Raw genomic sequence first — 23,035 nt, forward strand, 5'->3', positions numbered from 1 at the left:
AGAGGTGTTTAAAATCATGAGAGGTCTAGAACGGGTAGATGTGAATCGGTTATTTACTCTTTCAGATAGTAGAAGGACTAGGGGACACTCCATGAAGTTAGCATGGGGCACATTTAAAACTAATCGGAGAAAGTTCTTTTTTACTCAACGCACAATTAAACTCTGGAATTTGTTGCCAGAGAATGTGGTTCGTGCAGGTAGTATAGCTGTGTTTAAAAAAGGATTGGATAAGTTCTTGGAGGAGAAGTCCATTACCTGCTATTAGGTTCACTTAGAGAATAGCCACTGCCATTAGCAATGGTTACATGGAATAGACTTAGTTTTTGGGTACTTGCCAGGTTCTTATGGCCTGGATTGGCCACTGTTGGAAACAGGATGCTGGGCTTGATGGACCCTTGGTCTGACCCAGTATGGCATTTTCTTATGTTCTTCTTATGTTCTTATGTTCTTACTCATCGTAGACTTTGATCGCTCTGTCCATTATAGAGTAAGAAAGTTAATCTTATTTTTAACAAATGCTTCTATTGTAATATATACATTTGGTACATTGTTTTTTCTTTTATTCTGTTAAAAAAAGTTTAATTTTGGAAAATCTTCCTTTTTTGCACAGTATAGCCTAAGTATTTCTATTTAAAAGTAATACCCATCCCCTACCTTTTGGCTATTATCAGCTGCAAAACTTTGTTCGACTATTTATAGATTTTTGTTTCTCCAAGTAAACAATTTTGCTTGGTGCTTGCTTGGCTTACTTGAGCAGTTTCTAAGTGATTCAGTTATGAAGTTGAAGGATAAAGTTATCATCACTTACCCTCCTAATACCCGTGTCTTGCTGACAGTATAAAAACTGTTAATCTGAGCATGTTTTGCTGAGACAATCCGGTGGTCAAATGGAGCTGGAGGAGGAGGACTAGTATCTGTAATGACAAAACAACAGAGAAAGTGTCAAACTAAGCGGTCAACTCAACAGCAAGCAGTTGGAAAAGAGCCTGTGCTTTAGTTTGGTCCTGCTTCTCAACCCAAGAGTGTTCATAAACTGATAAGCAACCTTAGCTGTAACTGTCTAATAATACAGCATAAAATTAACTCCCCACTTGTGTCGTATGCCATTCTGCGTATTTACTGCACTTTCCCCACTGTCCCACACACATAACGCATGTACCCACAAACCAAGTAAAATGACCCAGAAGACAAAGGAAATATGTGTTAAGCTTTAGTGATCTGAGAAACACTATTTATGTCTTTCTCAAAGAAACTAGGACAATAGCAAGGTCCATTTTAAAAGCATTTAGCCAGATAATTCAGAAGTTATCTAGTTAATTGAAGATTTGGGCACTTATCTGTCTAAATTCTAGCCTCCAAAATTAGCCAGATAAGTTTATCTGGACAATGTCTGAATACGGACCTCGACATATATAATTACCAATTAAAGAAATGAAATGTTTCCAACAGGCAATCAGCTAAGTGATCCAGGGGCATTGCTTTACAGCACAGCTCTGCTGGAACTTGCAGCTGCCATTCTGGGCAGTTCTCTGGTGACACAATCCACTATGGCGGGAATTATATATAGCTTAATAAATCCCAAACCATGCAAAAACTACTCACATTATACTTTCTTTTCTGCCAAAAGGCCATATGAAACCCTGCTTGGGAACTAGCCAATGGCAAAGATGCCTAATGCCATCCCAGAGAACTGTACAGAATTTAAATCTAACTGAACTCAAACTGAAACAATTTAATTTGCAGTAAAAAAAACTTTTATTTGAGTTGTGATGAAACATTTCTTTGCAATTTATGTTTTCAGATCATGATACAAGAGTACTAACTCACCTCCCAGATATGATGCTACAATTAGTGCATTTATTTGCTTTTCGTTGTGCCTTACAACACAGTCAGGTGTGCAATAGTTTCAGCCTCACAGCATGAGATCGTGCCTTATTGTTTGCACGTGAACATACATACAGCGGGATTGATTTTATTCTGTTTACAAGCATGTTAACAATCTTATGGCTTACAATTTGTTTTCAAGTCAGTCCCCAAAACTGAAATCCCCACCATCCACATCTATCTGACGTTAAATGATTTGCTTGTCTGTCTGGAATATCTACCAATGACAAGGCATCACAAAGCTTTTATGGCCAAAAAACAGTCCAATTCAAACAAATACCCTATTAGAAAGGACTACATGTAAAAGTTGGTTTTTATCCAAGAAGTAAAACATATTTTAACTTTGTTTGATAGTACTATACTTAAAATATGGCCTAGCGTTATTGGCTGTGATAATGAATTACTACAGCCAAAGTAATGTGGGATATTGGAGTCATCAAGCTAGCATGAAATGGGACTGCCAAGTTATCAGCAGGAAACTGCATTCTCAGGGCAAATAATGCATGCCTCTTCTTATAAGAGATGTGTAGTAACTATAGGTGTAACCCATGCACTGTGTGACTGAAGGCTCTTCCGTCTGTCTTGTGCATACCTCATGCATTACTGCTCAACTGGTACTTGTGAGAGCTCTAACCAGGGATCCTGACGTGAGCTTGAAACATTTTGATTAGATGTTAAGGATCTTACTATTGGATCTAAAAGAGCAGTTTCTATACCAGAGTTTGTTGAAGATGCCTAATACTATTACTGTTTATTATAGTCAGCAAGCTCTGAGAACAGCAGGCGTGCCAAGTCCTTTTGAGAGCCATCCACATCAAGAGCCAACCTAGCGCTCTCCTGCGTAGAAAGGAGAGCAGGTGACCTGGTCACAGGAGTCAGGAAGGAGCCGCGTGCCTAAGCTAACAATGTCCGTCCTGCCTGGGCTTGAAAAGGAGTCAATTTTGTGACATCCACAATGAAAGTAAACCCTTGGGAAAGATGCACCAAGAGGGGAGGAAGAGGAAGGGAATACAATGAGAGAAAGCATGGAACCTCCTTTCCTAATGACGCCCCCATCCCCTCACCCCTCACTTCTTGTTCACAAACCCCCAGACTTCTTTTGATCACAGCGCTCCCTCATCTCTCCCTCCCCCCCCCCCCCCCCCCCATCCCACACTGCTATCTACCAGATGCTGAAAATCCTCTTCCATATTTAAATTAAAAGGAGTGGAGGAATAGCGCTGATGGTTGGAGCAGCAGGCTGCAAACCAGGGTTCAAATCCCGCTGGCATTCCTTGTGACCTTGGGCAAGTCACTTTACCCTCCCTTGCCTCAGGCACAAACTCAGGGCCTGATTTGCTAAGGCTTTTCTCCCATTCTGTGTCTATGCAAAAAAAATGCTTCGTAAATGAGGCCCTTAGATTGTGAACCCTCTGGGGATAGGGAAATACCTACAGTACCTGAATGTAATCCGCTCTGAAGTAGCACAGAGGGCAGAATATAAATACAAAATGTAAATTTCAGTTCTGGAATTTCTGCCAAGGGGGCGGGCTGGTCATCTAACATAATGACCCCAAACAAACAGAAGATTTTGACTCAGAGACGACTTCCCTTCCCCGACCTCAGGCTACTAGAGACATTGGATGGCCTAATGCAGATATATAAAGGGAATTCATGAGTGAAAACCACTTGAGAAATCTGCCTCAAAAACAAGGACAAAAATGTCAAGTCATAAATTACAAGGCTAGTCACAGACTTAATCACTGGCCTTTGAAATTGCTTTCAGTTTGCAACATGTTCTTCACTGAAAACTAACTTTACATTTTTTTTGAAGAAGAAAATTAGTAAAGAACAGTATGTAAAATACTGCACTATTAAAACACCACGAGAAAGCAATGCTCCAGGCAAGAGATGGCGCACTCCTTACACACGGGCTGATACAGTAAAATCACAGGAGAGCGGGCGAGCGCACGCTCTCCCAGCGCGCGCACAGGACACTTTCCTGTGCGCGCGATACAGTAAGTTAATTTATTTAAATTAGGCCCTGCGGTAAAAAGAGGTGCTAGGGACACTAGCGCGTCCCTAGCGCCTCTTTATTGACAGGAGCGGCGCCTGTCAGCGGGTTTGACAGCTGACGGTCAGTTTTGCCGGTGTCTGTTCTCGAGCCTGCTGACAGCCACGGGTTCGGAAACCGGACGCCGGCAAAATTGAGCCGGTTTTCGACCCGACAGCCGCGGGCCCATTTTAATTTTTTTTTTTTTTAATTTTTTACTTTTTTTTTACTTTTGGGGCCTCTGACTTAATATCGCCATGATATTAAATCGGAGGGTGCACAGAAAAGCAGTTTTTACTGCTTTTCTGTGCACTTCCCTGGCGCCGGCAGAAATTAACGCCTACCTTTGGGTAGGCGCTAATTTCTGAAAGTAAAATATGTGGCTTGGCTGCACATGTTACTTACTGAATCGCGCGGGAATACCTAATAGGGCCATCAACATGCATTTGCATGTTGCGGGCGCTATTAGGTTCGGGGGGGTTGGACGCGCGTTTTGGACGCGCTATTACCCCTTACTGAATAGGGGTAATAGCGCGTCCAAAACGCGCGCCCAAATGCCAGCCTGACAGAAAGAAAGAAGAGAAAATTCCCCAGAAATGAAAGAAAAATGTTGGAAACCATGGGAGGCCACAGAAAGCCTCCACAATGCACGTTTTCCACTACAGCCCTGACAAAAAATTCAGTCTTAATTATTTATTTATTTGAAAGGTTTCTTACCCTCCCTTTCCAGCGTTCAGGGCGGGGTCCGGTAAAACATCCATATTAGATCAATCAAACATTTACAAGGCAAAATGTACAGACACAAGAGTTTATTAATGGGCGACCAGGTTTCTCCGTGTGCTTGTCCTCTCAGACCCTGATACCACCTACAGCCCGGACCGCTGGAAGTGGAGCTGCATTGCTCATTTAACGAAGAGGATTCCTACACTCTGTTATGCTCAGTCTGGAAGCACTCTTCTTCCGAAAACTAGATACTAGGGAAGTAGTAACATCTCAATAAATATGGGATGACAGTTCTCCAAACCAACTATCCATGTAAATCATGGTTTACTTGAGTAAAATGGCTCATTTGAAAGTTACTCCCCCCATTCTGCCCTGCATGTGTGGGATTTCACAGCATGTGGACTTTTAACTGAGCAAAGGGAAGTGTTTCTATTTGATTTTCAAATCTCTGCACTGTGTTTTACATGAAAATTGTGCCCCTGTAAGCTATTCTCAGAAGGAAATTCCCTACATGGTTTCCCTTTTAAAGATTAGCTACAAGGCCCATTGGTAAAAAAAAAGCACCCGAGGACTTTGCAGTTATGTGGGCTGTTTGGGGTAATTTCGTAACATTATGCATAACTTAGCTGGCAAATAATGCAAATAAAGTTAACAGCAATTTTCAAAGCGGTCTACCAACCTACTTTGAAAATTATCCCATCAGATCAGCCGATGTAAGTAACACCTGCACAAAAGCCCATTTCTGTCAGTAACGCACTGTTTTACCCACAGGAATGCTTTGCAAATTACCCTCCCTTTGTATGATAAAGCTGTTGCTTCAGCTATCCAGTTTGTCCAGACAGCGGCATACCTGTACTGTGTTTTAGGAAATGGAACAGTTACCACCCCCCATTGGCTGTGAGTTTCCCGGGCCACTTCTGGTACCGGAACACGGAAACGCAGCACAGACTAATCAACCGCCGGTTTGGAAGGCACAAACCGACAACAGACACTCAGCAAACCTTATTGATGATACAGCAATTTACAAAAACATTACAAGTAATGGGCTTGATTTTCAAAAGCATTTACATGTGTAAAACTGGGATTTACATGTGTAAATGTACTTTACCTGTGTAGGTGGACTTTTGAAAATTGCTACAATATATGCCATTGAACATCTCCATAGGATTTGCTCACGCAAGTGCACGTTACACATGTAAATGACTTTTGAAAAATGCTATGATAGTATGTTACATTTCTATATATAGCTCCTTTTAAAATTCCCTCCAAAGTGTTTCTCCTTTTTCTTATTTCATGTTCTGATACTGAGTGTCCAGCAGGCTTTATCGAATAACTGCATTGGCATTATCATTACAAGATCTCCTCTTTGGCTCAAATTCATTACCGGGTGATAAAGCCTGCTATTGCAATCACTTGTCACCCAAGAAGAAGTCAACTTCACAGTTGCAGCAGAATTAAAAGAAAGCTTTTTAAAAAGTTCAAACACAATTAAAATATGTTCCTTTAATTCCATCATCCAAAAGTAAAACCTTCTCGCCAGAGGACTCTGGTATTTAATTATATTTAATTATAAAGTCAGACTGAAATTCAAGCATCAGGTGGATAAAGATGCATAACTGCTGTGTTATTTCATTTAGATATATAATAAAGTTCAGTAAATAATCTGCAGTTGATACCTTTCTATTGGTTTTGAAAGGGATACAGGGGGACACTACTATTGGCCCTGACACGGGGGAAAAGGATACATCCGGAAAATTCCAGGGCATTGCATGAGACAGTGCCAGCCTCTCTAGATTGACTATTCCCCCTGTGCTTTGTTCTGGCACTTGTTGACTGCAATGGTGCAAACTATGGGATAATGCAATCGACCACAGTGAAACTACAAGGTACTACAGACTGATGAAATCCCAGAGGGGTGTTCTCAGTATCTAGGAATTCAGTATTTTCTACTTTTTTAACATGCAGAGCTAGAAAATTAACCACATTTTAAAAGTCATGTTTCTGTTTTCTACCACTTCTTTCTATGCTATTCTTTTCTCATCAATTTCTTTCAATGCTTGATTTAGTTCTGGTTTATCCTACTACTCGATGTATCCTGCTACTCGATGTATGCAACACTATACTGTTGACCTACTATTCTTGTTTTATATTGTTGTTTAATTTTTAGTCTATGAATAATTTCATGAAACTCATTCTCTTTTTTCATAGATAAAATCATAGGCATCCACACAGAGCTGGGCAGGGAAACAGTGAGAAGTCACTACAGGCACAACAGATTATACCATCAGACTCTCTCACTAACTTTTGCCTGCTACAAAAGGAAGACATCAATATCCTTCTCAGTGAGTTTAAAACTACTACTTGCCTTTGCCTTTGCCCTTCCTGGATCAAGCAAGCCAAATCAACACTAGCAGAGGTCCACCTACCAGATTGCTTGGACAAACCGTGTGTTGCTATTGTTCGCTTGCTGGACTTTGGGCAGAAAGTGGAAATTATGCACGCGATACGAGCAGAGAAACAACTGTCTTACCATGGCAAAAAGTTTCTCAGTATCCAGGACTGTTCTGCAAATTTGTCTGCCAAGCGCCAAGAATGTGCGCCTCTCTACTCCAAATTGTTTTCTTTGGGGATCCAATCAGCTCTGCTATACCCAGCTAAACTGTAGGTGCAACATACAACTGGTGCTCGTTGGTTTACATCAGCTGAAGAAACGAGAGCTTTCATTGAAGAGCTAGGCCACAAGGGGAGCTGAACTGTTCGATTACAACACTTAGCTTGAGTCACATATTTTTTCAGAGGTCTGCAGTGGCCTTGAGGTGGACACGTGGGACTTTATCGGGAGTTCAACAAGCTGTGGTATCTTTACTTAGCGGCTCTTTTCCAATTCCCTTGTTCGGGTGTCAATGACAGCAATAGTATGCATTCTGATTGCCTGGCTTAGCTAAGGTGGAACATATTTATTTATTTATTTAAAATTTTATGGATTACTTATCTACAGTCCTAAGCGATTTACACTTCTAAAGACTTGGGCCTGATGTCCTTTCATCATTGATTGTTCATTTTTGCTTTGGTTCCTTATACATTTCTTTGATTCCTGCTATGGTTTAGCTGTTTATTCGGCCTTAGGGACTTGTATCTTCAAGCTTCTCTTGTTATATGCTATTGGGGAATCACATTGGACTTAAGCTTCTGAATTAGGAGAGAGGATTTGCTGGGGGTTTCTTTACTATATTTAGTGGAAGTGGGGGAAGTTTGAGGTTGGGCTTTGGGTCAATACATGATTTCTGGGAGGGAAGTATGAGGTGCACATATGGGGGGAATTTGGGGAATGGGATAAGAGGGTGGGGTGGGAATTGGCAGCAAGTTGTTTAGGTGGGCTGGTACACATAGAGGGGTTCCAGTGCTGGTATTTGGTAAGCGAGTAGGATTGAGAGGTACGATTAGGTGTGGGCTCATGCTGGGGGGTCTGTCTATAGATTGGTATTATAACCATTTCCTACATTTGGGTTTAATTGTGATGAACCATGACTGGGTGAAAATTATATCATGGAATGTATGTGGGGTGGGATCCATAATAAAGCACTCTAAGATCCTTGTGTTTTTGAAAAAAAAAGCAAGTGGATATTGTGATATTGCAAGAAACCCACTTGAATGACATTGAACATCAAAAACTGAAGAGATGGTGGGTTAGTGATGTTTGTTTCGCATCTGCAACTACTAGATCTTCTGGGGTGGCTATTTTATTACATAAAAATCTTGCTTTGACAGTCACGAAAGAAATAAAGGATTCCTGTGGGAACTATGTGATTTTGATTGCTGAATTAGGTCATAAATCCTTAGTTTTGTGTAATGTCTATGCTCCTAATACCTACGACCATGATTTCTTTGAGAACTTACTATTACTTCCCTATTTATATAATGGGCTTCTGGTGGGTGGTGACTTTAACATAGTGTGAGATCCTGCCCTACACAGAAATCAAACCTAGCATCAAAGCGATAGGATACGATTAGATAAGGGTATCCCCTTTTTAGAGGCAGGATTAAATGTGGTGGATTCTTGGTGCCTTCTTCACCCCTTTGAGAAAGATTTCTTATTCTAGAATTGACTACCTTTTGGTCTCTCAAAGTCGTTTTTCTTATGTAATAGATACCGTGATTGGGGATATTGTAATATCGGATCATGCCCCAATATGGGTAAAATTGGTTTGGGGAGATGGCATGTGGAGCAGTTTCTCTTGAAATTTCCCTATTTTTGTACTCAGACCCCCAATTTCAGGATTATCTTAAAATGAAATGATGAAATTTTGAGTGTCATAATGGTGAACATCAAGATGATCTGATATTATTTTGGTCTATAGCCAAGGCAGTTCTTAGAGAGGATATTATTATGTATGTAGCTATGCTGAAAAAGGACATGGATAAACAATTATTTCTTTTGGAACACCAGTTTGGTAGGATCAAGAAGAAGTTACTGACCATCAATTCTAAGGAGGTTAGGGATGAATATTTGGCAGTGTGCATAGCTTTAAATTCTTTCATACATCAAAGAACCCAGAAAAGTATTACTTATTATAGGCTTAAATTATATATATAAATTTATATATATATAAATTATATATATTTATATATATATAAATTATATATAACTCAGCTCAGCTAAGTTATACCCAAATGATAGTTCTGTTTTTAAAAGCTTCTACTTGTTTTATGTTTCAAATATTTATATACTTACCTTTGTTAAATGTATAACGCTTGTATAACCTTGTTAAATGTATAACGCTCCAGCGTAAGTTCTTGTTCACTGTACACCGACGTGATATCTTTGATGAGCGGCGGTATATTTATTTATTTATTTATTTATTTATTTAAAAACTTTTATATACCGGTACTAGTATGCATACATCATACCGGTTTACAATGTAACTTTAAAGGCAGAAATTACAATGAACAGGGAGGGCAAACAAGGAGAAGTATACAAAGAGCAGGAGGTGGAGGAATTAAAGCAATAATATATAAAATATTATAAATAAATAAATATCAATTTAGCAATAAAATAGGGAAACTATTGGCTAATTTAATAAAAGTGAATTCAGGCTTGAGCTTTATAACTTCCCTCAAAAAACAATCAGGAGGGTTGAAAACTCTAACAGGGAAATTGTTAAAATCCTCAAACTGTTTTACAAGAATTTGTATACTGCAAAGGGCTGCAGCTAAGCTAAAGATTTCCTAGCTAACTCTAATATGTGCAAATTTACGGGTGAACAATTTGGAGAGAGGTGAAATAGTGGGTTATATTCTTTAGAGTTTGTGTGTGTCTAGGATAATAAGCAAGCCAGAGGGAGTTAATTCTAGTGTCTGTCTTTCCCTTCCACTGACCCCTATCTCAACCCTTGATTTTTAGGCAAGAGGTACTATCTCATTAAAAATCAAACAGGTTCCTATCTAAATCATACTATTGCACCAGCTCTTATTGAGAGTTTAATCATACCCTTGTAGGTCACTAGCAGATTAATTAGTGAATACACCTATAAATTTAAAGTACTCTCATTCCAACTCCCTTAGAAACCTAAACTCAACTAGAAACTCAACAAAATTAAGATGAAGGCAGCAGTCCAGCAGCAAGAGGGGGGCTTTCCAAATCGAATGTCACATGTATGATTTTTTACCCGCTGGTGAATGATTGTATGTGTGTACCCAGTGCAAACAGCTCCTGGTTCTCAGAAAATGAGTCTGATCTCTGGAGGCTAGAGTAGCAGACTTGGAGGAGCTGAGGCAGACAGAGAGGTACATTGATGAGAACATCAGGGCATAGTAGCCAAGTTCTAAATATAGTCTGGCAGCCCCAGTGCTGCCTTAGATCAGAAAGGTATCCCAGTTGGAGAGTATCACCATAGTATAGCAGGAAGTGATCCTGTAGCAAGGACCTGCTCTCCAGGTGATGCACTGTCCTCTCATATTGAGGACAAGTCTCTCAGGGCTACTGCCCAGGAGGGAAGGGTTAGGTTGCCCATCATAACTGGTGATTTGATTATTAGAAATGTAGATAGCTGTGTAGCTGGTGGACATGAGGACTGCCAGGTAATTTCTCTGCCTGGGGCAAAGGTGGCGGACCTCACTCGTCAACTAGGTAGGATTATAGACAGTGCTGGGGAAGAGCCAGTTATCATAATGCATGTGGACACAACAACATAGGAAAATGTGGGAGGGAGGTTCTGGAAGCCAAATTTAGGATTTTAGGTAGAAAGCTGAAATCCAGAACCTTCAGGGTGGCATTCTCTGAAATGCTTCCTGTTCCATGTGCAGGTCCCCAAAGGTAGGCAGAGTTCTGGACTCTCAATGGGTGGATGAGATTATAGTGCAGGGAAGAGGGATTCCATTTTGTATGGAACTGGACAACATTTTGGGGAAGGGGGAGACTTTTCTAAAAGGACAGGCTCAACCAGAGTGGAACCAGGCTGCTGGTGCTAACTTTTAAAAAGGAGATAGAACAGCTTTTAAACTAGAACAAGGGGGAAAGCCGATAGTCACTCAGTAGTGCATGATTCAGAGGAGTGTATCTTTGAAGGATACTAAAGTAACTCATAATAAAAACATCCCAACAGAGAGGTTGCAATAAAAGCAAAAGTAGTCCATGTGCCTATAAATTAAGAATCACCTGAACTAAAGAATTCCAAATTATCCCTATCAACTGACAAGCAGGTTGTTAATACAAACAAAAAACGCACTTTGAAAAGTCTGTATGCCAATGCCAGAAGTCTAAGAAATAAGATATGAGAGTTAGAGTGTATAGCAGTGAATTATAAGATAGACATAATTGGCATCTCAGAGACCTGGTAGAAGAGGATAACCAATGGGTCAGTGCTATATCAGGGTACAAATTATATCGCTAAAATAGGAAGGATCTACTTGGTGGGGGTGTGGCACTTTATGTCCGGGAGGGTATAGAATCCAACAGGATAAAGTTCATACAAGAGACTAAATGCTCAGTAGAATCTATATGGGTAGAAATTACATCCACCTGGCCAAAATAATGAGATGTACGATGAAATGTTAAGAGAAATCAGGGAAGCTAACCAATTTGTCAGTGCAGTAATAATAGGAGATTGCAATTACCCCAATAGTGAATGGGTAAATTTAACATCAGGACATGCTAGAGACATACAGTTCTTGGTTCAAATAAACAACTGCTTCATGGAGCAATTCATTCAAGAACCAATAAGAGAGGGAGCTATTTTAGGTTTAATTCTTAGTTGAACTCAGGATTTGGTGATAGAGGTAACGGTGGTGCGGCCATTTGGCAATATTGATCAAAATATGATCAAATTTGAACTAATAATTGGAAGAATTGGAAGGGAGACAATATGTAAATTTATGGCTCTAACACTAAATTCTCAAAAGGGAAACTTTAATAAAATGAGGAAAATAGAAAAAACTGAAAGATGCAGCTGCAAAGGTTAAAAGTGTACAACAGGCACGGACATTGTTTAAATATACAATCTTAGAAGCATAGTCCAGATGTATTCCATGCATTAAGAAAGGTGGAAGGAAGGCAAAATGATTACTGGCGTGGTTAAAAGGTGAGGTGAAAGAGACTATTTTACCCAAAAAAAATCCTTCAAAACTGGAAGAAGGATCCATCTGAAGAAAATAGGAAAAAGCATAAGCATTTTCAAGTTAAGAGTAAAACATTGATAAGGCAGGCTAAGAAAGAATTTGAAATGAAGTTGGCCATAGAGGCAAAAACTCATAATAAAAACTTTGTTAAATATATCAGAAACAAGAAAACTATGATGAAGTTGGTTCCACCGTTAGATTACCGAGGTGTTAAAGGGGCTCTTAGGGAAGATAAGGCCATTGCAGAAGGACTAAATTCATTCTTTGCTTCTGTGATTACTAATGAGCATGTTGGGGAGATACTGGTTCCAGAGATGGTTTTCAAGAGTGATGAGTCAGATAAACTGAACCAAATCACTGTGAACCTGGAAGATGTAGTAGGCCAGATTGACAAACTAAAGAGTAGCAAATCACCTGGACTGGATGGTATGCACCCAAGGGTTCTGAAGGAACTCAAAAATGAAATTTCAGATCTATTAGTTAAAATTTGCAACCTATCATTAAAATCATCCATTGTACCTGAAGACTAGAGGGTGGCCAAAGTAACCCCAATATTTAAAAGGGCTCCAGGGGTGATCTGGGAAACTATAGACCAATGAGCCTGACTTCAGTGCCTAGAAAAATAGTGGAAAATATTCTAAAGATCAAAATCACAGAGCATATACAAAGACATGGTTTAATGGAACACAGCATGGATTTACCCAAGGGAAGTCTTGCCTCACAAATCTGCTCCATTTTTTTGAAGGGGTTAATAAACATGTGGATAAAGGTGAACCGGTAGATGTAGTGTATTTGGATTTTTGGAAGATGCTTGACAAAATACCTCATGAGAGGCTTCTAAGAAAACTAAAAAGTAATGTGATAGGAGGCGATGTTCTTTCTTGGATTACAAACTGGTTAAAAGACAGGAAACAGAGAGTAGGATTAAATGGTCAGTTTTCTCACTGGAAAAGGGTAAACAGTGGAGTGCCTCAGAGATCTGTACTTGGACCAGTGCTTTTCAATATATTTATAAATGATTTGGAAAGGAATAAGACGAGTGAGGTAATCAAATTTGCAAATGATACAAAATTATTCAGAGTAGTTAAATCACAAGCAGATTGTGATACATTACAGGAGGAACTTGCAAGACTGGAAGATTGGGCAACCAAATGGCAGATAAAATTTAATGTGGAGAAGTGTAAGGTGATGCATATAGGGAAAAATAATCCATGCTGTAGTTACACGATGTTAGGTTCCATATTAGGAGCTACCACCCAGGAAAAAGATCTAGGCATCATAGTGGATAATGCATTGCAATTACTGGCTCAGTTTGATGCAGCAGTCAAAAACAACACAGGATGTTAGCAATTATTAGGAAGGGAATGGTGAATAAAATGGAAAATGTCATAATACCTCTGTATCACTCCATGGTGAGACCTCACCTTGAATACTGTGTACAATTCTGGTCGCCGCATCTCAAAAAAAGATATCATTGCACTGAAGAAGGTACAGAGAAGGGCGATCAAAATGTTAAAGGGGATGGAACAGCTCCCCTATGAGAAAAGGCTAAAGAAGTTAGGGATGTTCAGCTTGGAGAAGAGACGGCTGAGGGGGGATATGATAGAGGTCTTTAAAATCATGACAGGTGTAGAACAGGTAAATGTGAATCAGTTATTTAATCTTTCAGATAACAGAAGATTAGGGGGCACTCCATGAAGTTAGCAAGTAGCACATTTAAAACTAATCGGAGAACATTATTTTTCACTCAACGCACAATTAAGCTCTGGAATTTGTTGCCAGAGAGTATGGTTAGTGGAATTAGTGTAGCTGGTTTAAAAAAGGTTTGGATAAGTTCTTGGAGGAGATGTCCATTAACTGCTATTAATCAAGTTGACTTAGGGAATAGTCACTGCTGTTACTGGCATCAGTAGCATGGGATCAATTTAGTGTTCGGGTACTTGTAGCCTTGTTTGGCCACTGTCGGAAACAGCTTGATGGATCCTTGGTCTGACCCAGTATGGCAATTTCTTATGTTCTTTTTTTTTTTTTTTATTCTTTATTTATAGACTTTTCCAGATTTTACAACCCAATTACCAGTTCATAACAGACCCAATTACCAGTTCATAACAACCCAATTACCAGTTCATAACAGAAATAAAGGATATTCCACATTCAGTATTTTACAACTTACAGAAATTCTCCAAAGTATTATTCTATTGATAATATCCTATTTAACAATCAATGAATCTAATCACGGGCTAGTATAGGGGAGTTACATTATTTAGAAAATGTATAAAGAAAACATAAGATCATGCTGTCACAGTACACCTGCTGTATTATTTATTATGTCTCTGGGGATGATGTCAGATGTTTTTTTGAATCTATAAACCTTGCTAACTGGTTTGGAGCAAAGAAAATATTACATTCGTCTCTCTTCTTAACTAAGCATTTGCAAGGAAAATGTAATAAAAACGTATATCCTAATGCAGTCACATCTTGCCGTAAGAACAGAACATTTTTATATCTTTGTTGAGTAATTAACACTAGGTCCGGAAACATTCTTACATTTAAATCATGACATTTTATGGGATATTTCCTGAAATACAGCTGCAGAGATCACTTCGTTCTCCAATGCATATTTAAGCCCCTGAAGAAGAAGGATAAAGAACTTCGAAACACCAGCGGTGTCGGGCAAGATAGTAGAGCGAGTTCAGTACGCTCCAAAGATTTTGGCTAACCAGAAATTAGCAGAGCGAGTTAAAGACGCTCAATGGACTGCAGCAAAATTGCTACATTAATGAGATAAGTACAACTATTTAATATTGGAGATTTTTGAAAAAAAGAAAAAAACGTTTCTAAAAAAATTGTGAAAAATCTGTTTTTGAAAGTTCTGCTTTAAACAAACAGCAGCACATAAGCGGCAGTGTCAACCACGGTTCATAAAACGGTTACCCTGTGATTGAATTATGAATGGGCACAAAAGTTATAAACGCTAGATCAGCGGAAGTGTACATTAGCCCATCTATGAGGGTAAACCAATGAACTGGGTTTCACATGTGACTTTCTTTTTGGGATACTAACCAATGGTAGGCAACTCAATGACATCACAATGTGCTCTGACCTCCTTGAGATCACAACTGAACAGAAGTGGCTTGTTTCCCTATGGAAAATATAAGACAGCAGCGATTCCAAATGTAGGGGGCATTGGGAGCATAAGAAAGGCATAAAGTTAGGATTTGCTGGGTGCTGAAATATCTGTGGCAGAAATTGGAATAAAACCGGATGAACGATTCACAAGTTATTAGTTGCTTAGGGGGGTGGGTGGAACAAACTTGCAGAAACACAGACATAATCATCTTTCAAGGCTAGTTTCCCTGTAGGAGACTAAGAAGAAAGTAAAATAAAAATTAAGGCAGTCAGGTGAAAAAAAGGGTAAAAGGATGCTGCTAGTCTAACATTTGTTTACAGCTGCAGTAGAGCAGCAAAGATATGTAAACTGAAGCAACAGAGACTTAGCAACAACTCAACAGAACCCTACTCAGCAAGACAAACCAGTGCTTTTGCTTCTGACTGGGTACCTGTGTGGCTGCATTTCAAAGAAACAGAAAAGGGAAACGGGATATTCAAGCAGTTGCATCAAATATTAAGCTTCTTTTAATTTCAGAATATACCACAAAATCGTACTTTTCATGGAAATTTATGGAAAGGCTTCAGCAAGCCTTTTCACTTTTGTTTTCCTTCATGGCATGGCAGTAAAGCTATATATGCTCAGTATGGGTTAATACTCTATAAAACTGTAAGCAAATGGCAGGAATGGCAGAGTGCTCCATGGAGTTCCTGCCCTTTTAATGTATATGGAATACAATGAAAAAAAAAAAAATCCTGGACAAACCTAAAACCAAAAACATTCATGGTATCACTAAACTAACACTTACATAAAAACATATGAAAAGCCATATTGGGTCAGACCAAGGGTCAATCAAGCCCAGTAGTATCCTATTTCCAACAGTTGTCAATCCAGGTCACAAGTACCTGGCAAGATCCCAAACAGTAAATAGATCCCATGCTGCTGTCGTGCAGTGATAAGTAGTGGCTATTTCCTAAATCCTCTTGGTTAACAGTTTATGGGCTTCTCTTTCAGGAACCTGTCCAAACCTTTTTCAAACCCAGCTATACTAACTGCCTTAACGACATCCTCCAGCAATAAATTCCAAAGCTTAATTGTGCGTTGAGTAAAAAATAATTTTCTCTGGTTTGTTTTGAATGTGCTACTTACTAACTTTATGGACTGTGCCTTAGTCTTTGTATTTTTTGAAACAGTAATCAATTTATATTTACCCATTCTATTCCACTCATAATGTTAAGTAGTAACGTTGACTATCAAGAACATAAGGCTTGCATACCCGGTCAGAGCAAAGATCCATCAAGCCTTGTATCCTGTTTCCAACAGTGGTCAATCCAGGACACAGGTACCTGGCAAAATCCCAAACAGTAGATAGATTCCAAGCTGCTTATCATAGTGAAAAGTAATGGATTTCTGCAACTCCACCTTAATAATGGTTTATGGACTTTTCCTCCATTAACTTGTCCAAACCTTTTTTAAACGCAGTTACAGTAACAACTTTCATCTCATCTTCTAGCTATGAATTCCAGATCATTGAGTAAAAAATATTTTCTCTTATTAGTTTAAAATGTACAATATAGTAACTTCTTTGAATGTCCTCTAGTCTTTGTACTTTTTGAAAGAGTAAACAACCGATTAATGTTTACTCATTCCACTCCACTCATTATTTTCTAGATCTCTATCATATCTCCCCTCAGCCGTCTCTTCACCAAGCTGAGGAGTCCTAACCTCTTTAGCCTTTCCTCAGAAGGGAATCTTTCCATCCCCTTTATCATTTTGGTCGCCCTTCTTTGTACCTTTCCTAATTCTGCTATATCTGCCCTTCTAAAAGGTTTCGTCCCCATTCAAACAATCCTGACAGGCTCCTATTAGATGACATCAAATAATGCAAGTGGAGGAAGCATGGTTTCAGGAATGCTTTCCAACAATAATTTGTGTAGAAGGAGGTGGTGAGATTTACATTACATATTAAGTATGCCTGAGTATTTTTTTTCACCTACTGCAAAATATTCAAATCTCTTTATCCTGAATACAGAAAAAAAAAAGAAAAGTCTGCTAGAAAAGAGGATACATTTTATGATTCTGCCCTCAGGCAGCCTCTCCACCTTTATTTTTCACCTTCTTCAGCAGCCTGGAGGATGCCGACGTACTCTCTCACGGCCAGAACCGTGCTGCTGTTAGCAACGCGGCTAGGAGGCCGCCAACATGCCTTACAAGCGGCAGGAGCCGCGCTGCTCTTTTCTTCCTAAATGGCCTGGAGGCCGTCGGCACGCTTCAGACGCAGCAGGAGCCACTGCCAGCATTGTCATGTGGCCAGGAGGCCGCTGCCTGCATTTCTATGTGGACCAGAGGCCACCAACCTACCTTGGGCCCTCCGTGGGAGAAGGGCCTATATCCCCGGACTCATCTGCGGTGTGGAGCTTTCTCCGGTGCTCTCCCTGTGGCTTGGGAGCAGCTGAAGGCCTTGGCCTGGTTTGCGGCCTAGCTCCAGTTCCTGCTCCTGTAGTCTTCAGCGTCTTCAGCAGGATCGCTGTCCAGGGTCCTGCACTGCTTCCTGCTTCCTCCTAGGGGGCGAGACCGGCTCTCTCTTCAGTAATTAAAGGAACAGCGAAGGTGTGATGCTCTTCTGACATCATCGAGGGAGTCGCCTCTTCAGCCCTACAAAAGGGGCTCGTCGTCATTCCTTCCTCGCCTTCGCAAGGAGCCAGTCCTCCCTAGGACTTCTCTGCCCATCCAGCTTCTCAAGGCTTATGTTCTTCGTTGGAATTCCATGTCTGTCTTCATCATCATGGTCTCACATCTTCACGCATCCAGACCATCTTCGTCTTCAGATGTCATCTCATCCTCTCATCCTCCCCCACGATGGACTTTCCTAACCTGCACCTTGGCATTCCCTTGCCTTGTCTTTATTGGCCGTGCAAGGCATGCTCCGGTTCAGGCCTCGTCTGAGTCATCGTTGGATCTCTCTTTTTCTCTACCTGTTTGGAGAACCATGTCCGTGGTCCACAACCAGCCATGTCGGGCTGTGTAGGACGCGCTGGCCAGCGTGGTCCGCGAAAGCCGTCATCGGTTGTGTAGGGCGCATGTCATGGCAGTACCAGTTCAGGATGGGTGCCCTTGTGACTCTTCATGAAATCCTCAAGTACCTTGAGTCATCCTTTTTAATTCTTCAAGCAACTTCGTCTCTGTGATGCCCTCATGTATTCTGAGTGTTGTCTCATTCCTTAGTCTTCGTCTGATGTCTTCATCCTTCGACCACCATTCGCCCTGTCGCAGTTGCTGCTCCGTGCAGCAGGTCCAAAAGGGCTAGGAGCAATCAGAGGACCACTCATGAGACCAAACATTGCATTGTCTGGGTCTCTCTACTGCGTACAGGTGCGACAGTGGTCAAGGTCTATCTCCACCAGCCTGCACTTGGACGCCTCTCACCTGCCTCGGCGCTTGCTGGAGCTCCTCTGCAGCTGCATCATCACCCAGGGGTACACGTCATCACCAGAGATGGGTCCGCTACCCGTGGCCCATAACAATACAGATATATATTTAGGTGTCTTCAATATTTTCCCTTAAGATCTCAACTAAATTGAAGGGAGAGATAAGCAAGAGATGGGGGCAAAAGTGGGAAGACTGCCCTCCCTGCGCTATAGGAGCTCCAGCCTTTGGACCCATGAGAAACAGAATAATATTGAACATGAGTTGAGGCTGCTCTCTCTCCCTTGTGCTACAGTGCTACCCAGGGCTACTTCTTCTCCCTCCAGATGTAACCCTCTCCTCTTTGACTTTACAAACAGACAGTTAACAATTTTGTTTACCACTGGAGAACCCACTTATTCTTGCTACATTTCTAAAATTTGAATTTGCACCAGAGTTATTTGTGGTAAATGAGTACATTTTTATAAACCCCTATCCACCGTGGGAATGTTGGTAGATATAGCATCTATCTGCATTATTTCATTAGTGGCACAAGTTGCAGCTGAATATGTGCTGTGCATTCTTTGCGTGCTGAAAAATTATTCTGGGTGCCTATTGCAGTCAGCATTTAGATCAATGTTTTCAAATGTGTTTTCTATCTGCAATCAGAATTTCTGTTAGCAAGTTGGACAATGTGCTGTGACTTGCTTTGAGGAACTGTATAGTACAGCAATGTTTACCATATATCTTCATAGTCAAATTGTACAGCTTCAGTATGTGATGGTAGCATTTGCTGAATTTTAACTACTAGCCTGATGTTTTGGACTGATGGCATCAGCATACTTTTTATGAAAAAGAAAATTAAGGGGGTCATTTTCTATCGCTTATCGCATGCAAAAAGCAGCTATCGCACGCGAAACGTCCCTTTTCACATGCGATAGCTTGCCGGGGGCAGAATCAGGGCGGAGTCAAGCAGCGAAGGGAGGAGTCAAGGCAGCGAGGAGGTGGACGCTGCAATGTCTTCCTTGGCGGCGATAAGTCAAGCACCATTATCGTCGCCAGTAGCACGCCCAATAGCACCACCTTTCACGGTGGCGCTATTGGATGCGAAAGCTGGCAACGAAAACACCGCTGTAGTGCAAAGGCTGCCGGCTTTCGCAGGCCCACCCCCCCTTCACCCTCCTGCCCCCCGTTTTTGCTGGATTCACCATTCTGCGTTAGAATGGTGAATCCAGGCCTAAATCAGATATGGAGACAGAGCAAAGGAGGAAAAGGAGGAGAGGTGAGAATAAAAATGGGAACAGAAAGAGAATATGGAGACAAGAGATGGGAGAAGAGGGGACATGAAGAGAGGAAGGATGAGGTGTTTAGGCTGGAGATGAAGGGCAGTAGGCTCCATCCCTAAGCTTGGTAAGGAAAGAACTTTCCTTGGCACTTACAGAAGACCAGTTACTGCGACTCAGCACCACCCCTAGACTCCAAGAGACGGGGAGTAACTGCCCAATGCCTCTGAAGGTACAAGGGTTGGGATGGGTGAAGAAATGGACAGGGTAAGGAGCTGGGAAGGAGTATGCATAGAGAGAGAGGAAGAGAAAGAGAGAGAGAGAAATGTTTTTCTTTATCTTAGATAGGCCGGGGGTCCTCAATTTGTCTGTGCCAGGAGCCCAAAAATCCTTAAGCTCCATGCTTTCCTTCATTTCCTTTCTCCCCACTTCTGCTTCCTCTCCTCATCTCTGCTTGGACCATTCCCAGCTCCTCTCCCTTTCACATCCATGGGGCCACACCAGTCACTGGTAGCTCCTCTCTCTGACGTGGTCTAAGAAGATCACTAGCGTTCCTCTGTCCAGTGTCCTTGGGGCACATGGAAGAGACTGCAATGTGCTCCATGGGATCGGTAGTACAGTAGTACAGAGAGTGTCTACAGGCTGTCCCACCTTCTCCTATTCCCTTTTCTCAACAGGAAGTGTACGTACAATCGGGAGAGGAAGAGAAGTGATCAATGCAAGGACATTCCATTTTGCTCTACCTTACCGTCCCTCCGACACCGTTGCTATCACCCTATCTCTCTTGCTACTGCTTCTACTACCTTCTACACTGAAACCTGGCTCCTTTCAGCCATCAGCTGGGATGGAGTAAACTGGGAGGTGGGAGGGAGAATGCAGGCAGAGCAGCTATTCCCTCTCCTCTTGAGACTGGGCCTCCTTCAAGCAAAGGCCCACAGCCTATGCTCGGATGGCACATGTGCTAATCTAGTTATGCCTTCCAGACAAAAGAACTGCAGTGCTTTTTGCACATACTTTGGCTTGTAAAAACTTTCTATGGAATTTTTTCTATGAAATTACGCTAAACTAAGAAATTAGTAATAGTAATTAAAGCCTTTGGTAAATGATGCAGTTTTGAAGTTGCACGAGCAAACTGATGTGCAGACGTTTTGCATTTTTTTGCCCTACGTTAGCCCAATCCTTAAATCTGAATTTTTTGTTTCTGTGTCGAAAGGAATTTGTCCCATTTTATGACTATGGCAAAATCTTGTCTTTATCACCGTATATCACCCACAGTAATGGTTTCAGTTCCCTATGGACCATTTCCTTTTATTCTGATGAAGGTTTTCTTTTTCCATACAATGTAATTTCAGGACTACTCCCTTCTATGTGTACCATTTCTGCCAAAAAACCTTTTCCCCAGTCTCAGTTTGAAATTTCACTATTCAGCATCTTTCCAAGAAAATTGCAAGACTTGCCCTGTGGAAGCTGATCTCTGCCTTAAACGTTACGGAATGGCAAGCGTTGTGCTTCCCCTAGGCCTCACAGTGTAAAATGAGCACAGTGCACACATATTTTTAGTAAGGGTCATATTTGTCTGTTTAGTGGATGCTAAGGAACTAATGACAAAGGTGATACTGGAAGATATTCTGCCCAGACTGTTAGTATACATATATGTAGGCTTTGTAGTATTTGCTAGTTCCCTGAGCAGATGAACTGTTGCACACAAATGGCTATTGCAAATGCATATGGTCTTGGACATAGACCATTTTCTTACCAATTATGATCTGCAGCTCTTTGTCATCTATGGAAGACTCATGCTGATTTTCTTCAAGAGAGTCAGGCACTTCTGGTACATCTTCGGAGATTAGATTTGCTTCATCAGCCTTGTTGTTTAAAATGCCTTCAGTCGCCTCTGTCCTGCTTTTCTTGTTATCATCTTTAATCTGGTCTTCGTCAGGCACTCTGCGTTTACTGCTTATGGCGTATTCATGACAGTTTTGCCCTGGGCCTTGGGACAATTCAACTGAGAGTTCATTATTTGGGCTCAGTGACAAAGATCCCTTATGGTCAGTGTCATCATACCTGAAAATCAAGATTGCATGTATTTAAAGCAGAAAAGTGAAAAACAGACTATAAAGAAAGGCAGCAGAATGTTATTCCCATGAATCTACGTAGAACTGTATTTTCAGGGATGGATTCAGTAAGGCTTCTATTTGCAAAATCTCAGAGTGATGAAAATGGTTGAATGTCCTGAGATATACAGACTGCAGAATTCTTTCTTATGCTGCAGGAAGGACATTTGGGCTGGCAAAACCAGTATTTGACTTGGTCTTGCAGAAGTGTATGCCTGTGTAAATATTTTTGCGTGCTTCTGAATTTTTCAGAATGAAGATCTAAGGGGTTTTGCTTATATTGCAGCAGAAAAAAAAAACTTTAGCAAATAAAGTCCAAATAAATACTGTAAGTGTTATTAGTTTAGCTTTTTAACAAAATGTTTTATGTTTGTCTGTGTTTACATGAGGCTTTAAATGTGACACCTTTCTTGAGTCTATAAGGAAAGGAAATCTTTAAGGACAAAGTTGATTTTGTGGTGAAATCCCAAACATGATAAAACAGCACGTTAACTTTTCATCCTCTTCATGTATTTTTCTGTATTGTTTTGTGTTATTTTGAATGAGATAGAATCAAATTTGAAAAGGCACATTGCTCTGCTCTGTGTGCATCCAGATGCACATAATCTCCCCTTCATGCGTTCTTTCACTGTTACTTGCATAAGCATGCATAATAATGACTAGAAGCATGTAAGTCAGTCACTGCTTTATGGCTAGTTGTGCCATACCTTGGCTAAGCAGCTTGGATTAAGTCACATTGAAAAGCATGCATTTGTGACAGATCCAATATTTTCAAGCAAATATGAATCAATAAGTACAGGCTATAGTTTACTATGTCACTGATAAATGTATCTTCATGATGACCCATGACAAAAACCTCCACAGTAATGTA

General features: G+C 40.7%; 1 protein-coding gene across 4 annotated transcripts in view; it reads right to left on the reverse strand.

The window, feature by feature from the left end:
• Positions 1 to 23,035, reverse strand: part of MYLK4 (myosin light chain kinase family member 4) — a 278,506-nt gene that overhangs the window by 36,705 nt on the left and 218,766 nt on the right. For all 4 annotated transcript variants that reach the window (XR_003854695.1, XM_029590534.1, XM_029590535.1 and 1 more), the window contains 2 exons: positions 21,807 to 22,114; positions 809 to 914 (listed from right to left, as the gene is read on the reverse strand). Coding sequence is in view for 3 of the 4 variants with exons in the window: in XM_029590534.1 (XP_029446394.1) it covers positions 809 to 914; positions 21,807 to 22,114 (414 nt within the window). In the remaining variant the exon portion in view is untranslated. The remainder of the gene's footprint in view (positions 1 to 808; positions 915 to 21,806; positions 22,115 to 23,035) is intronic.

This window comes from Rhinatrema bivittatum, chromosome 2, assembly GCF_901001135.1.
Source record: "Rhinatrema bivittatum chromosome 2, aRhiBiv1.1, whole genome shotgun sequence".
Lineage (NCBI taxonomy): Eukaryota > Metazoa > Chordata > Amphibia > Gymnophiona > Rhinatrematidae > Rhinatrema > Rhinatrema bivittatum.